Raw genomic sequence first — 17,379 nt, 5'->3', positions numbered from 1 at the left:
GATATCAACCATCCTCGAACAGAGAATGGCACGCCTCGCAAGCCACTGCGCTCGAGCACAGGACCAACCAGTCTCGAGGGTGATATCCTGGAGACTCCCGTGCTCCAACAGAGGGAGGCGACCTTTCACTTACATGGATGTTGTGGCTCGGGACTTCAATCTTTCAGTGGATGACATATGTAGCCTGATGAAGGAAAACGAACTCTGGCGTTCTCTTGTTCAATCCATCTCGACCGCGGTCGATAGATAGACAGATAGATAGATAGATAGACAGACAGACAGACAGACAGACAGACAGATAGATAGATAAACAGACAGACAGACAGATAGATAGATAGATAGATAGATAGATAGATAGATAGATAGATAGATAGATTTTCAGGTATTCTCCAAAAGCTGTTAAAACGTTAATGTACTTAAACTTTTATGAATATTGCACTCTTTATTTAGTACAAAATATATTGCCTTTTTTGTTATTTAAGCGGTTGATTCGAAGCGAATATTGAATACATAAAAGTTCATTATGTCATCCATGGAATGTGTCGACGTTTCAACTTTCAGAGGTACGGAAATAACCACCGTACTAGAGATAGCCGTGGATAACGTAATTCTTAAATATTACGTGACGCGTGTGACTACTTTGCTAGGCCTTTACTCGTGCAAATTAAATTAAATTTAATCGCGACTTTAGGAAAGAAAGCTGTAAGTTGTTAAAAGTTTTATTATCGTATCGTTCATACCCATAGATATCCTGATGACAGTTCCAGATTAATTAAGACCATTACGTCATCGGAGATTCCTCGGAGATTTCACCTCGGCTATAAGTGATAGTGCAATAAGTTCGTGTGCAGTCGTTGTTGTCAGTTGTTGTGCTACAGATTGATCAGGTGATTTTGTGTATATAGTCATAGTGAATCAACAAAGACTGCTTTGGAATGTGTACTACGTTACGACTATAGTGGTAAGAAAACAGATAAATTTTCAAAGCGCTGTTTTAAGATCTGAAAGATCTTCTTGTTAATTTTATTGTGCTACCTCACAAAGATAGTGTACACAGTGTTACGGGCGAGCGGTTTAGAATTACTAATAATCTTGTGATGCCAAGGAGTCTTTAAAGGCTCCAGGGCTAGAAGATAAGTCGATAATAAACTGATGTAAACTGTTCCAATTCGCTATTGTTTGTGGTAACAAACTGTATTTTTACATATTGGTAGTAGCTGAGAGTAGAATATAGTGTTAATACAGGCTAATACAGGATTATTGGAAAATGACCACAATGGGGAAGTAATACTGAAACCAGATGACATATTGTACGGCCCTGTATAAATGGTCGTTCTCCTCCAACGGAATTTTACTTGGTCAGGTATTTTTGGAGTTTGAACCCACTCCTTTTAAGTTGATAGAAAAATTCAGTTAGGATGTGATGTAGAAAGCGTGAAAATCACGCGCACTAATGTAAGTGATGGATCATAGTTGGCAAAGATTGGCCTATGGTCTTCTTTTTGAAACTCTGGGTAGATAGAGGTAAATTTGGAAACGCGACAGATTTATTTTATTGTTCAACACGAAGCACTCCTTCGGCTGCGACTCAAATTGGTCACTTGAGCAACCGTGACAAGGAGGACTGGAGCCTCAAGTAGTGAGGCACCTCACCATTTTCAAGGAAAATAAGCTACGTAATCGTTCGGTACATTGTGCCTAATTTGTTAATAGGAAACAGCAAATACATCAAGAATATTCAGTTTCAGATATCGTTGGGTAGTTTCTCAACTTCTTTAATAGTTTCCTTAGTCAAGACTGCAAGGAAACCTGTTCACAAAACTTGTGACCTCATTCTTACTTAAAAATGCACAAAAAAAAAAAAAAAATAGTGAGTGACCTCTCTTAATGCAATGACTCATGACGTTTATTTTACACCGAAATTGTCTCTAACTTTATTTAAGTGTCAACTACATTTAGCGCAGAGGCACTAATTGGGGACACTCTAAGGAAATCCAATTAAATCCATTTATATCAAATCATAGCTTGGTTTTTTAGAAGAGGGGAAAACCGGAGGAGTGAGTACCTCGAGGAAAGCTCACGAAGCAGAGTACAGAAGCAACAAACTCAACTCACATTTAAAGCTAATTAAGGGAATCTAACCCGGGCCATAATTACGATTGCTCTCACCACTTCCCCATTCCTGCTGACCATATCATTCCTGACTCCCACCCCAAAAAAATTCTTCCGTGGTATAAGGTTAGACTACGAGCAGTCCCCCTTTCGCCGCTTTTTAGTCGAGCGCGAGAAAACACACACGAGAAGAAATGGCCGCGAGAAATCTGGATTCGAGGGGGAGAGAGCGAACACAGATCTTTTCCTCGCGCTGCTCATATTCTACACAAGGTCGTCTCTTTTGACACTTTGCGTCTTGTAAAGACGTTTTCACAGTGACTTCGTCAAATTCTAAAGTGAAAATCGCAAGGTCATCTGAATTTTTATCTATAGGAGGTTGACGATGACTTATAAATAAATATTGTTTCAAGTTTCCAGTTCCGTGATGTCTTTCGTTTAGCATTTTGAATTTCCGAATTGTCCGCTTGCCTGACACCACGATCCAAAGCTATTTGGTTGGAAAAATGTCTAACCCTGTGAATCTCAGCAGTTTGCGCCTTTCAGGTACATTAGGAGATATGTTCATACACACGTATTTCATCTCATGAGCGAAAAGTAAGCTCTTTCATCGCACTGAGTGAACTCCAGATGTTCTTGTTGATTGATCCACCACCATGGCGTCTCCACTATACAAAACTCTACCAAGTTGCGTGAAACACTTCGACAAATAACTCAGAAACGATGCGCCGCAAAGACCTGAGAATTGGAGAGGTGGTTAAAAAATCTGTTTCGTACAACGTTCCAAATTCTTGGCCTTTTCCATTGAACGGTGTCGAATTTATTTTTTTGTTGCGTGACAGTAAAAACGATCTATAAATAGACCTTTTCAGCTTGTACATTTTTGTTTTCCCAATACAGATCATGTGATAATACTCAGGAGGCTTGGTCCTTTGTTTTGTTCATTAAAAAGAGTGCATGCAGGCATATTCATGCTTGCATGACCTCATTTTAATGAACAAAACAAAAGACCAAACCTTCTGAGTATTATCACGTGATCTGTATTGGGAAAACAAAATGTACAAGCCGAAAAGGTCTATAGGTGTCATTATCGAAACTGAAATATTACTGCGGGATTTTTCCCTTTCCCACAATACCTAAGGGTCACGCAAGTAGTGGTGCTGTGTTGGGCAAGGCAAACGGAAACTTAGTAGCTCAAAACTGTGGGGTAAGTACCAACTTCGCGTTCAATAATCGAAAAAAGAGAAAAGTGAACTAACGGTCGAGATGTTTCTTGCTACTCTGAGTAACCTCCTTTCAACGAATGCCAGAGTATTTTAAGGTCAATTTCCGAATTCTAAATGTTCGTCTCTTAACGCCTTTGAAACATCCCGATGGACAAGTGTAATCCGCTCGCGTCTCTAGCAACTTTTTATCATCTTCCAAAGTTAAAAGAATAAGTCAAAGAAGAGAAAAGTGTTATTCTGCGAGACTACTTTAGGCGAATTTCCTTAGTTGTCAACTGTCGATGAAGCCGGAAGCATGGTAGCGAGCACCAATCCTAATACAGCTTTGCAATATTTCCATGCGGCATACCCACAGGTATAACACAACGTATCACAAAGTGACCACAAAGCTTACTTCTACCTTTTATCTTCGCTATTACTCAGTTCAAACGAAGGAGAAAGCCCCGGAAAATTATAATAATTAATACACAGTTGAACGCTCGTCGATAGTTTATTGTTGGGCAGCCAGGTTGTTTTGATTCGCTTCAGCAAGTAAACCACAATCAACTGGAACCATCGTATCACAGTAATAGCTACAAGTTCGCTTAATGGCGTTGCACAAAATGCAAGCTTGGGTATTAGTTATCTACAATGGACAAGTCACGCAATTTCAAATTGTCACGTCCTGGTTTACTGGGGAGTTTAAGATCTACGACGGAAACGTCACAAATTTTGCATATTTACTAAATGAGCAAAAACAATACCTTTGCACGCTCTGCACAAGCAGTTTTCATTTTGGTACATTTCTTTCACGTTTTCGGCAAATCTGCGACGTGAAATAACCAATTCTCAAGTTTTACGCAGAACGTGAACAAAACGCAGCGAATTTGACTGTTTTCTGTCGTAGATTCAATACCGCACCTCAGTTCCTGGAAAGTTACACTAGTTTTTACAAGTTAGAGAAGCCGACATAATGACGAAAAAGATTAATAAATTTTGAATGGCGTTTTCGTTACCGTCGCGTCGCAGATCTTAAACGCTCTAATATTTTAGGCACCCGCGCTTCGGACTGTGGACTGTGAAAGCCATCCAAAGGCCAAAGTGTGACTTTATTCTAAAGTAGGTGTAAAGGAATTGAATTCAGAGACCCTTTCCTAGAAATAAAACTGAAAACTAATATTAAAAGCTTGTGGTTATTGTAAGCTGTTACCAGTGTCACACATTCTACTATGCTGCTTTGCCACAAGTTTGGTCCTGGCGCTTTAAATAATTATGCGACTTTTAAAGTTAAGTGGCGCCATGCTAAATCGGCTGAATCTCTGATTTCTGAATTTCATGAATCATTGCACTTCATTTTACGAGTATGGCAATTACGATCGTATGACATTTGACTTCACCTTTTTCCTCTGTAAGCCGCTATTATCGACGCTAGAATGCATTCAAAGTTTCATTCCTCTGCTTCTACTCTGTTGGTCTTTTTCATTTTCTTTTGCTGTGATGTCTGCCACACTTAATAGCATGTACTTGGCTTGACTGGCCCTATTTTTGCAGCTTCCTGTAAACGGGCCAAATCTTGTATATCCTTGAGGATGGCGTTTTTTAGGAAGTTTGGAATGCCTGCTTCTTTTTCAAACTCGTAAGAGATAGCGTTTTGCGGAAGATGACACAAAAGGATTGGCCCACCGATTTTCCCGAGACTTGCTTCATTTGTGCTAACTAATGCCTTTCAGGTAATATTCAACAACAAAGCAAAATACTTATCTAAAATCTCGATAGTCTCTGTACAAATTAAACGACATTCATTGATCTTCAGGAGTGTTCGGATTAGGGCGTGTGCTGATTTCGCTGGGAACCTTTTTGAGCACTTTTTTCGGTTTTGGAGCGCTAATTTGTATCTCGAGTGTTCTTGAGCACAAGCCTAATTTGGATGTTCCTTTGTGATAAAGGGAGACTGTTTGCATCATTCAAGTAATGGAACAAGGTCGCGGTTGACGAAGCTTCGAGTTAACCGAAGTGCTGGAATTTTTATTGGGAAGGACAGTTTCAGTAGACAATAGCTTCCCTATAAACGTTTTCTCGTGTTTTCATTAACTGAAGTTTGATTAACTGATCCCGCCGCATTCAAAGGGGATACAACTAAAATGATGGAGTCACTGACTTCCATCCACGAGTCGAAAACGAACGACAAAAGCCTAAATACCAAGGATTTTTCATAGCCAGTGGGCAACACAACTAAAACATCCTTTTTCTCGACAATATTTCTCACTGCGTCTACGTGCATTTCACAAAGAGAGATCGATTCTAAGTTAAGGAGACGCAGAACATTAGAGACTATCTCAGTGACTTGTCCCCGGCTGTCGTTTATGCTCTCACGATTATAGTGGACATTTCAAGACTACATAGATAACCAACACCGGAAGTCCTAGAATCTCGGACTTCCGTCACCCTGGTTCTCGTGTTCAGCCTCTGGCGGCTAAGAGGGCCGTGCGGCTCTGGGGACAAGAATATGCCTTGGCACGATAACCCAATCTGATACCGAAAATATGGTTGTAAAGGAGACTTCCGGTATCAATACATCACAAATAGTCTAACCAGTGGAGAGGACATTGTATATGTTCCTTGCATACGGCAAAACTTACTGAAATTTAAATTGACCAATCAGAATTCAGCGAGGAGGCAAAAACTGTACTATCGGAAGTCAGACCAATAGCCCTTTTCACGGTTAGCTTTTCTCATTTGCATTACAATATAATCTAGAATGTATGTGAGGCAATTTCGGGCTATTTTGTAGTTTTAACCCGAAATTACCTCGCATCCACGGTAGGTTACATTGTAATGCAAATGGGAAAAAAATAACCCTGAAAAGGGCTATTGTTCGCAATTAAAGGGCCAGAAAACCATTTAAAATATTTTGTGGTAAATATTTTGTCTACAAACTTTGGCACCAAAACTGGGTTGCTAGCGAGAGGTAATTCGAACGTCAGTTAAAAGTAAGGTAAAGTAAAGAAACCATACTTAAAGGGGCTAGGTCACGCTATTTTAGGCATTTTCAGCACTGATCGAATGGTCATAGAATTAACTAAAATATCAAAATAACTGCTCAAAACTATAGAAGAACTCTAACAAAACACAGGGAAGCCAAGAAGGGACATGGATGGACAAAACTGGAGAGCATTGAAATGGATTAAATTTGGGTAAATTTGAAAAACGTCGGCCCACCTTTTTTCAAATTTATATCAGTCTATATCAAAATGTCATTTACAAAACTTGAAAATCATTCTCAGTTGTTATGTTGCCGTGATTTTGCAAATAAAAGACTCTTGCTCTGCCAATTTGACGTTTAGAGCTCATAATTAACAAAATTAAACAAAATTACCTAAAATAGCGTGACCTAGCCCCTTTAACGTCGATAAATCGTAACAGTAATTCAACTGACAAACCTGAGGTCGACGGTGCGCTCATTTTACTCCCCCCTCTCCATCAGTGCTCCGTTTTACGGGTATTTAAAGCTACTTAGCTACACGGAAAGGAAAGAAGTCGGAACAAGGATGCGAGATCCGGGAGTCGAACTCAGGACCTCTTGCACCAAGGCCGCGCACTAACCAACTGTGCCATTCTTGCTCCTCCGCATCCTTGTGTTTTGACCGTTATTTGTGCTTTTTCCAACTATTTTAATCCGACTCCAGTCTAGTATTTTCGAATTAAGTGTAAGAAGACTTCAAAACTGTATAGATAATGTATTTATTTGTGTTAACTTCGCGAAAAAAGACTTTGATGGCGTCCTTTCGACAGGGTAGATCGACAACAACGTCGTTTATGCACCGAAATGCACCGTTTCCGGTGAAATGGCAAAGCTTCAGGATTGAGAGGACAGCACAGTTTTGACTGGCGCGTGGACTGCGGGCGCGGGTTCCGTATGCACGGATAACATGGCAATAATTTCTTTTCAGAGCGTTGTCTAGAGTAGGCCCACTTCCTGAGAATCCTTAGGCTAGTCGTATATTCAGGTCAAGATTCAATTTGCACAACTGCCTTTTTAACAATAGGGAAAGATGACGGCCGTAACAAGAGCGCCATGAAACAATAGGCTTAAATGAACAAAAATAAAGGCTCTGCACACCCCGCATGTTCATTTTGCATTCTGCTCGCGTTGCTCGAAGCATGGTTAGCGCTAACCAGCGTTAAACACCATGGAAACCTATAGTTTTAATACTTCTTAACTGACGGTTAGCGCTAAACAGGCTTCGAGCAACTGGCCCCTGGCACGTTTCATTGCCGTTCTCGTACTGAAAACTACGTGAAATGACCAAATTTGAGGTTGTGTGGAGAACGCGAGCACCTGAAGATAAATTCTGAATTCTCACTCCAAACAGCCATACTGTTCATATCATAGTCTTGGAATATTGATGCACTGCACTTTCCACGTGGAATGACGTGGAGTAATAGTGAATTTAATACAAAAAAGGGAAACAATATTTCAAGCATAGATAACGTTCTTGTAGTCGTCATTTTTGCTCCGCACAGTCTGGCGTAAAGCGACAAGAAGTGCGCTTGGGTAAATTGAAAGTATCGTTACTGTATTTAAATGGTACGAATGATCTTTCACTGACCATTCAAGAATGAAAGCTTGCTTTTCTGAAATGTTTCTTTTATTTCTCACAAAGGTTTTTCAAACTGGATCATCATCGTCAACAGAGGGGAGTCACATCTGACCCGTTTATCCTATTCACATTCTGCGTCATCGAATTGGTAATAATTGCAAAAATGCCAGGCTACGAACTCTTGAGTGATGATCTGGAAAAAATTCCGTCTAAATACATTTGCGAGTTCTGCAAGTTGGTATTGTGTGATCCTATGCAAACGCCGTGCGCTCATTTTTATTGCAGAGATTGTTTAGGACACCTGAAAAGGTAAGGCTTCCGTAATTAACAATCTGTAGGTATAGAACAACCTGAATGCTGTGAAAATACGGCGCTGTTTTTTCTTTCTTTTCACATTTACAAAGTCACTGAACTGGTATCCCAGCGAAGGTAGGTATTTTAGGGAACCAGCGAAAACTGAGCATGTTTTCTGTTCATTATGCGCAAACTGTACTCTCTTCATTCCGTGATACCTTTATCGCTTACGCTGAAAAACATAATGCTATTTTCGTCCATTTGTTTGTGTATCTCTTTTAAACTATTATTTAAATCACTTTAGATAGCAATTTATTTTGCCACATGGCACAGATATACCAGCAAGGTGATCAGCGGCTTCATTAACGCTTATAGCGAAATGCCCAGAGACGTAACCGATTGTGAGTGCAACCCAGAACCTCATTAGGTTGGGTGGCCTGGGCGCTTGGCATTGGAGTAAGGCACAGACATTCCCTATTGGAAATTGTTTTCGATAGGAATTAATTGGATATGGCTAGAAATGTTATGGGGAAAAGAAAGAAAACGTTCTGCGACTGTAGTGGGTTTGGTTTGGTTTTTAGAGTTATCAAAAGTGCGGCTTTGTTCATTAAAAGAGGTCCTTTAAACGTCGTTTAGTTTCTCCTATGTACTGTAGATTACATCTGTTACATTGAATCATGTAGATAAGGCTTTTAGTTTTGCAGGTTATGTTGTGTCATGCTTGTCATAAAAATTGTAGCTAGTTCGTATATTGATTCCTGTTTTGTGGACGTGATAAATTCGTTTTGACGCGAATCTACCTCGTGTTCCTCAAACCACGCTGTGCCAATCAGAGTTCAGTGAAATGCACTGCATTAGTTATGGTTCGTGTGGGCAAGAAACGCGTACAGATTTGTGTTTTGAAGCGAGAAAATTTCAGTTCGAACTAGACTTTCTCCTCATAATTTGAAAGAAAATTGGTTTGCTGCGGATCATAAAATATGACTGATTAATATGCATGAAAAATGTGGGACCAGAGAAGCAAGTCCGGATAATCGAAATATCCGGATAGTCGAGGTCCGGATAATAGACCTTTTTCGGCTTGTACATTTTGTTTTCCCAATACAGATCATGTGATAATACTCAGGAGGTTTGGTCTTTTGTTTTGTTCATTAAAATGAGGGCATGCATGCCTGTATTCACTCTTTTTAATGAACAAAACAAAGGACCAAGCCTCCTGAGTATTATCACATGATATGTTTTGGGAAAACAAAATGTACAAGCCGAAAAGGTCTATTGAGGTTCGACTGTACTCTCGTCTAAGGAATAAAAGAGCTCGGTGCCAGTCTAATTTTATAAGGGTTCGTTTTTGCCTTTCAGTGAGGATGATGGTGATGAAGTCTACAAGTGCAAGACTGATGATGAACAATTCAAACGATCCGAGGTATATTAGATAGATACAAATTTCTGTTGCATAGGGGAAATTTAACTTGATCTCAGTCAGTCTTCTAGATAAGGCATCATCACGTGTAGTACTAGTTTTTTTTTTTTCACGGGATTTACTATCGAGAGCACGACTTTCGTAAACTGCCACCCGACGGCAAATCTATAGTGACCTTACAGTGCTCGACTTTCAGGAAAAAACCTAGTCCGCCATTAGACATTCTTTGCACTCATTCGATAAATAAAAAAAATTAAACAATAATAATAATATAATGAAAACATCTTAGCGGCTAGGCCCGGGTTGCTCGAAGCATGGTTAGCGCTAGGTTTTGATACTTCTTAACCAACGGTGAGCGCTAACCAGGCCTTGAGCAACCGGCCTCAAGGCTGGCGACTAAGTGAGAAAAGTTAGTTGCCAGTGAGTAAAGTCCGGTCGCAACGTCGAGCACTGCCTGAAGGTCTACCAAGCCACGCCAACAAGCTAGCGCGGTGGTTTTCAAATTGAACGAAACAAATTAGACAAGACAAGACAAAAGGCATCACTTTGATGCGCCGAGCAGTGGTCAGGAAAGATGGCTTATCACGCATCGCATATCCCCGTTTATTTCCATTAAAGTGGTACAGTAACTATGATCAAATTGTTATCCCTTGATTCTTTGAGTGTATCACATAGAATTCCATAAAAGATCAAAAACGACATTTACCGTTTGCAAATATCTGCATTGGTTCCGGAGATATTTAAGTTTAAAAAAGGGGTAAAATATGCAAATGAGATGACTGATGACGTCATACACTCAACACAATATTATATTGAGTATATAAATAGAGCTAACTTAGCCAATTTGCAGCGCAAACCATTGTCTAATATGGAGGCTCTTTATACAAATTTAATTGATGCAGTACAAACAACTGATTAAAATCTTTTAATTTTAATATCTGATCAATGATAATGATTATATAAGAATGAGTCACAAATCTTATTTTGCATTTTTGTCTGGTAGATATTTCCTGATGGATTTGTCAGAAAGGAAATCCAAGATTGGACAGTTCATTGCCGTCACAAAGAAAGCGGGTGCGAATGGTTCGGACCGATAACCAGCCTCAATGTAAGCGACGCCGAATCCCAACTGGGCCTCGGATTTTTATCTGAGCTCCATTTGGGTGTCTTGACCATGATTTTCTTAGAAAATCTTATCTCTCATACCTTAAAACGTTTGTATCAATTAAAGTGGCGACCTAAGGGCGACCGGCTTGCTCATTTGGTTGAACATCAAGCTGCCATGGGAATACTGTCAGTATAGGCCTTGCTACAAATATCCGGATATTTTTTAGATATCTTGAAGCTCCAGGGATATTTAGAAAATTCCGAGATATTTCCAAAAAATAAATGATTAACTTTGGGATTTTGCTATGGTTTTATTACTATTGTGAGTTCACATGTTTTTTTTTTCTTTTAAACTTGACATCAATTAAATGTCAGCAGTGGCCCGGTTGACCTGTTCAGCGGTTTTCCTCGCGAATATTATATCCCCCAACTCTTAGTGAGTACACCCTGAATATGGCACCTTCTGAAAGAGGCAGCCACAATCGTTCGTTAACTTAATTTTTTTTATGATTTCTGTAATATTCATAAAAATAGGCAAACAAAGCGATCTTCACCTCCACTATTTCCAAATAGAAGATCCATGACAGGATTTTCCAGTTGTCCCAAATCTGATAAAATTTTTAAAGAGCTTATACGGTCTTAGGGGGCGCAGCCTGAAAATTAGAGACGCTTGTATGAATTTGAATTTATGTTTTTAAGTCCGTAACTTATTCTCCGTGCGACCAAAAAGCATCAAACTTGGACAGATGGCCAGTCTCAACGTTATCTTTCATGTGATGGTGTCATTTTCTTGATTGGTTCAAATTTGAAACTCACCCCATTTCCCTGCGCAATTCCGGAATGGCCAATACATGTACCTTCATTGTCAAGCAGGACAGAAAATGCTGCTTAGCGTCGGTAGAATGTAATGGACGCGTTCACATTTACTGATACGTCTTGTAGTCTCTATGTAGAGACTGACGAATTCCCGTCTTGCCATCCGTCTTGATCAGTTTATAAAGTCGTTATCGTGATATTTATGGGAAACTGTTAAGAAAATATTTGGGATATTAAGAATTTTTCCACGATATTTAGGTGGAAAAATTTCGGAATTTCCGGAAACATATTTAGGTGATTTTACGTGATATTTGTAGCTAGCCCTATCCCAGTCTCATTACTGTTCAAAAAGTCCCGTCCTATACCGTTCTTCATTTCTTTTGGCTTATACTCAAAACGTTTGACAGTACGCACCAGTGGATCAGTTGGTCGCGAGTTCGACTCCGACCGGCCCAACACTCAGGGTCTTAAAATAACTGAGGAGAAAGTACTGTCTTTGTAATTATATCCGCAAATGGTTAGACTTTCAAGTCTCCTCGGATAAGGACTATAAACCGTAGGCCCCGTCTCATAACCCTTGCTCATAAAATCTTTGGGACGTTAAACATCCCACACACTGTTCGAAAAGAGTAGGGCATGGAGTTCCCGGTGTTGTGGTCTAGCCTTTCCTTCAACGATGTGGTCGGCTTGGCGTAATCTTCTGAATAGGCTATCTTTGAGACCGCACAATAGCAAAAACAGATGATAGTCAAATTGAAGGAGTCCAAATGCTGAAAACCGGTAAACTAAACAGGTTGAGCCGTACATTTGCGTGTACGTGTAAATCAAGGATAAAAAAATGCTATAATCTGAACTATTCACCGTTGAATTCATTGCTTAGGAACATGTATCAGGTTGTGACTTCTTGGAGATACCGTGTGTCTTTGGAAAATGTAATGCCAAGGTTCTTAAGTCAAACTTGGCGCAGCATCTGGAGACGGATTGTAGCCAGAGACAAACTGAATGTCGTTATTGCTCCCAAGAAATTCATTATTGTGATTTGGAGGTACTTCCATTAGATATATATTGTTATCTTTGTTCATGTATTTAATAATGAAAGTGACTTTTTTTAAGAGTCGAGTGTATTTAGCGCTGAAGCAATATTTGGGGACAATGAAATGAAATGAAATCATGCACAGGTTGGTTTTTGAGGAGAGTAGAAAACCGGAGTACCCCACAGAGAAAAACCTCTCGGTGCAGAGTAGAGAACCAACAAACTCAACCCACATATAATAGAGAGTCTGGGAATCGAACCCGGGCCACATTGGTGGGAGGCGAGTGCTCTCACCATTGCGCCCTTCCCTGCTCCCAAAATTTGTGCAGCACTAGTGGCGGGGAAGCCTATTAGAATCTACTATGCTTACTTATTACGCCTCCCCAAATTAAGCATGTTACAAATTTATGGCTTACAAATTGGCAACGAATATTACACAAGTGAGCGAATGTGAGAATGTTATAAACACATGAGAAATGAAATGATGGTAGAACCAACTGGGAACTCGGAAAAATCCGAGCCCCAGATGGGATTCGAACCCACGACCCTCCGTGATCTAGTCGGATGCTCTAACCACTGAGCTACTGGAGATTCTATGGCGAGCAAGGGTGAAATGTGGGTATTGACTCGAGCTGCATCACGGAGGGTGGTTGGTTGGCCGCATCTCAGATATGCTTTAAGGTGACTGCGCGATGCAGTTATGAGCTATGCTGTCAGTCATTTGACTCTGTAGCTGCGTGATGCAGCTCGAGTCAATACCCACATTTCACCCTTGCTCGCCATAGAGTCTCCAGTAGCTCAGTGGTTAGAGCATCCGACTAGATCACGGAGGGTCGTGGGTTCGAATCCCATCTGGGGCTCGGATTTTTTCCGAGTTCCCAGTTGGTTCTACCATCATTTTATTTCTCATGTGTTAATATTACACAAGGCAATGATATTGCTCACTTTGTATTGACTGGTTTTGACATGTTTCCGCAAGGAATGTGTTTATTTTCAAAACCTATTCAGTGTTTTTTTAATGGTTAACACCAAGTTTTAATTTGGCTACTTTTTAAACATTTGTGCGGTCTTTATATTGCTTTCTAAAAGGAACATGTTAAAAAAGATTGTCAGGCTTTTCCAATCGACTGTTCCTTGTGCGACAAGAAAGAGATCCCTCGAGGGAAGCTTCGAGAGCACCATGATCCGGCTATTGGAGATTGCGAAGGTTCTAAAGCAGTGTGCCCTTTCCGCTCATTGGGCTGCAGCTCCAGTGAGGTAAGAAACCCAGATAAGAACTGACTAGTTTGATTTCAATGACAGCGGGTCGGAATAGCGTTGATACTATTAAGAAATCAGAGCCGGGAGATATGAACCAGATCTAGAGAACCCTTCAAAGAGCAGTTTGTTGATGTAAAATGTCAGGGAAGAATTTTAATTCATTTTCCGATTCAATCAGATTATCGCAAAAATTTGCTTTTTGTCTGTAGATACTGATTAACTTTGGAGTGCATTTTCTTTGTCTTTGTCATTGAATCCCACAGCCGATTGTGCAGTTGAAAAAAAAAAAAAAAACGAAGTTCCTATTACATTTCAGGTAATGCCCCGCAGTGAGAGACGACTCCACGAGCAAAACCTAATGGTGTTCCACCTAAATCTTCTCGTTAATTTTGTCTATGGTTTAACTGACCAAGTTGGGAGCTTCTTCAACGAGATGAGCCCTCTTAAAGAGAGTGTTACTGTTATAGAAGTATTAAAATCTACAGTCTCTCAGCTTGTGTCTCAACTAACAGTTGTTGTAAACGAGAATGGAAACATCAAAGAGGAAATCCGTCGCTTGACATCAAGACTGACACGAGTTGAGGAAGGTGTAGTAGAACCAGACTCACTTCCAGTCGCACAACGTCACTCGCTACAAACGCAATATCAACAAATAAGTGGAATGTTGGGTGACTTTAAGCGGCAACTGAGCCGCATGGAAGAAAAATTTGCGAACCACGAACTTCTTCTTTACGAAGCGAATCAGCTAAACGAGGAACAAAACCAAGAGATTGCTAGGTTACAAAGACAAGGCGAAAGCGATAGAGAAACCTTAAGGAGGCTACAAGCAAAAATGAATGCCTTGGAGGAAACTTTGAAAACACGAAACGCACCCCGTGCCGACAATTTAAGCCCAGCAAGAGATCAAGAACCCACTAGCTTTGACGGCGTTCTAATTTGGAAAATTACGCACATTTCTGCCAAGATATATGATTCTTACAGCGAACCTGAGAAGTCTTTTTACAGTCCTCCGTTTTGCACGAGTCGTCATGGGTACAAAATGTGCGCGCGCATTTATTTGAATGGTGACGGAATGGGCAAGGGCACGCACATTTCTTTGTTCTTTGTAATCATGCGTGGTGAATATGACGCGTTGCTTCGCTGGCCATTCAGACAGAAGGTCACTTTCATGCTGCTCGATCATAACAACGTTGAACACGCGATTGATGCCTTCAGACCTGATCCAAACAGCTCATCGTTCCAGAGACCGAAACGGGAGTCGAACATCGCAAGTGGATGCCCGTTGTTTTTTCCCCTTTCGGACCTCAACAAACACGCTTATATTAAGGATGATACCATGTTTATTAAAGTCATCGTTGACTGTGGAGACCTTTAATTTAGAAGGTAAAAAAAGAACTCGAGCAAGATCATGCTAATACACCATCTGTGCTTCATATATTACCCGGCCTTTTCAAGGCCTTTCTTTTTCTTATATGGTAATGCACTAAAACTAGTAAGAAGTAAAACTGCTACAGAGTGATTTGCATAAAAAAGAAAACCTGACCAGTAAGTTCTGTAAAGAGCAAGTGCTTATGACAGATAGATAAACTTTCCAGTTTTAAAAAATTTTTACTTCCATCCTCGATACCATCATTGGCCTGATAGCTGACCGCACAACTGTATAATTCGATTGTTGTTTAGCCAAATAAAACAAAACAAAAACAAGACGCCTAAGAGGGTTTCCGTGGGATGCACAAACAGTTAAACAAATTGTCCAGTTATAGCAAACCACCATGCTTAGTCAGAGTGAAGAAATCACGGGTAAAATTTGGGAAGTGACGAACGTTTAGCAGACAGATAACCTCGTAACTTTAAGTAACTGCTACTGGTTGTAATAAAGAGAAATAAAGGTTATCAATTAATTGATACAAGTAAATTTGCCAATGGAACAATCAGTACAGCAGCGATCAGAGTTTACTTTTACTGAGATTATTGAGGAATGTCAGCATATTAAGGTGAGATTTCTTTGAAATACTGAATAAAGATCGACCACTTGATTTATCTGCTTTGTTTTGTGTACAAACCGAATTAGAATTAAGCTTAGTCACAAACACTAAAAACAACACACCTTTACTGTTGGGTAGTATGAACTCCTAAATTTCAAACGAAGTACAGCAGTTCAACTGTTGCCAATTTAAAATTGCACAAAAAAAACAAAATTTAAAATATCATTCTTTAAAAATCGAATGTATGAATTTGTGAAGGGTGTTGCATACTTAGTTTGTTGGATTTGGTGATGCTGTGTGCAAACATTCGGTCTGGGTCTTCATAATTTTGGACTGAGAATTTGTAGCATTAGTTGATTGGCGTTTTCTTTGTACACTGTAAGCAGAGTTTGGGACAGTATGGTAAAGTACACAGATTTTGCTGTATGACCACCACTGTACAAAAATAAACTATAAATTATTATAATACCTTTCATTCAAAGTGAGCAGAAGTGTTAAGGTAATAGAATTAACTTAGGGCTACACTTCACACAAGCGGCTATAAGCCTGGATGCATGACAAGAATAAGAATTGTAAGTATGAACTCGGAGAGCAAAAGCTGAAGAATATTGAACATCTTCAATTTTAGTATTCTTCACATTTTTATGTTTTCCCAGTTCACACCAATAATTCTCATGACGCTATGTCGAAAGTGAACCAGCCTTAAGTTGTACGGTGGTGGATTTACAAAATAATCAAAATTAAATAGAGTTTCAAACTGACCCAAAGTCGTTTCCTTACATTTATGTATTTACAGTATTTGCAAGACAGTGAATTAAGTTTTCACAATCAACTTTAACGTTTACTAATCACATCTGCATTCTTTGTGCTTTCAAAATTAATTGCTTCAATCAGGAACAAATAACTTTTCAAGTGTTCTTATCCTCTGCTGCAAAAACACTCTCACAGAACAGAACTGTTTTATTGTATTTCCATGCACACTGAAACGTTTAACAATAGATCGTTTCACTGTCACGAAACAAAAAAAAAAGTTCAAAATTGTTCAATGCAAAAGGCCAAGAACTTGGAATATTGTAGGAAACAAATTATAACCTCTCCAATTCTCAGGTCTGTGCGGTACATCGTTTCTGAGTTATTTGTCGAAGAGTTTCACGCAAGTTAATAGAGTTTTAATAATAATAGAGTATTCTCGTTTGTCTCACGATCTGGTCACTTGTAATGTAGATCGAGATGTTTCGACTGCGTACTGCTAGTCTTCATCAGGCGATGAGGTCGACCGGTTACGCGTCACCTTTTAGGCAGGATGCTCCACTGTGATTGGTTGGTTTTCAGCAGCTGTGATTGTTGCATTTCGATCCTCGCTGTTTCGGTGTGTGCCTTCGGCGGTCCGCTGTCGTACGGTTCTCCTGTTGTTGTGTTTCTTGATTGTGGGCATCCGTGCTTCCGGAATTTCTATTGAACTATCCCTGTTGATGTTGTTAGGGTGAAGTCTTATGTGAATCGCCTCTTTGACCGTGCGTGTGTACCAATGAGGGTCACTATCAGT

At 39.9% G+C, this 17,379-nt stretch overlaps 1 protein-coding gene across 1 annotated transcript; it reads left to right on the top strand.

The window, feature by feature from the left end:
- The first annotated feature begins 3,169 nt into the window (after positions 1–3,169).
- LOC137993738 (TNF receptor-associated factor 1-like) lies at positions 3,170–15,884 on the top strand. Its single transcript, XM_068839730.1, has 7 exons — positions 3,170–3,319; positions 7,982–8,227; positions 9,572–9,635; positions 10,636–10,740; positions 12,436–12,600; positions 13,678–13,845; positions 14,165–15,884. The coding sequence occupies exons 2-7, from the start codon at positions 8,082–8,084 to the stop codon at positions 15,221–15,223; spliced, it is 1,707 nt and encodes a 568-aa protein (XP_068695831.1). The 5' UTR covers positions 3,170–3,319; positions 7,982–8,081; the 3' UTR covers positions 15,224–15,884.
- The last annotated feature ends 1,495 nt before the right edge of the window (positions 15,885–17,379 follow it).

This window comes from Montipora foliosa, chromosome 2 (genome assembly GCF_036669935.1).
Source record: "Montipora foliosa isolate CH-2021 chromosome 2, ASM3666993v2, whole genome shotgun sequence".
In the NCBI taxonomy this organism is placed as follows: domain Eukaryota; kingdom Metazoa; phylum Cnidaria; class Anthozoa; order Scleractinia; family Acroporidae; genus Montipora; species Montipora foliosa.
This window is presented reverse-complemented; position numbering and strand designations above follow the sequence as displayed.

Coding starts and splice junctions, on each gene's coding strand:
- LOC137993738 (XM_068839730.1), top strand. CDS start 8,082: ATGCCAGGCTACGAACTCTTGAGTGATGATCTGGAAAAAATTCCGTCT. Junction 9,636..10,635: donor AACAATTCAAACGATCCGAG/GTATATTAGATA, acceptor TTTGTCTGGTAG/ATATTTCCTGATGGATTTGT. Junction 12,601..13,677: donor TTCATTATTGTGATTTGGAG/GTACTTCCATTA, acceptor GCTTTCTAAAAG/GAACATGTTAAAAAAGATTG.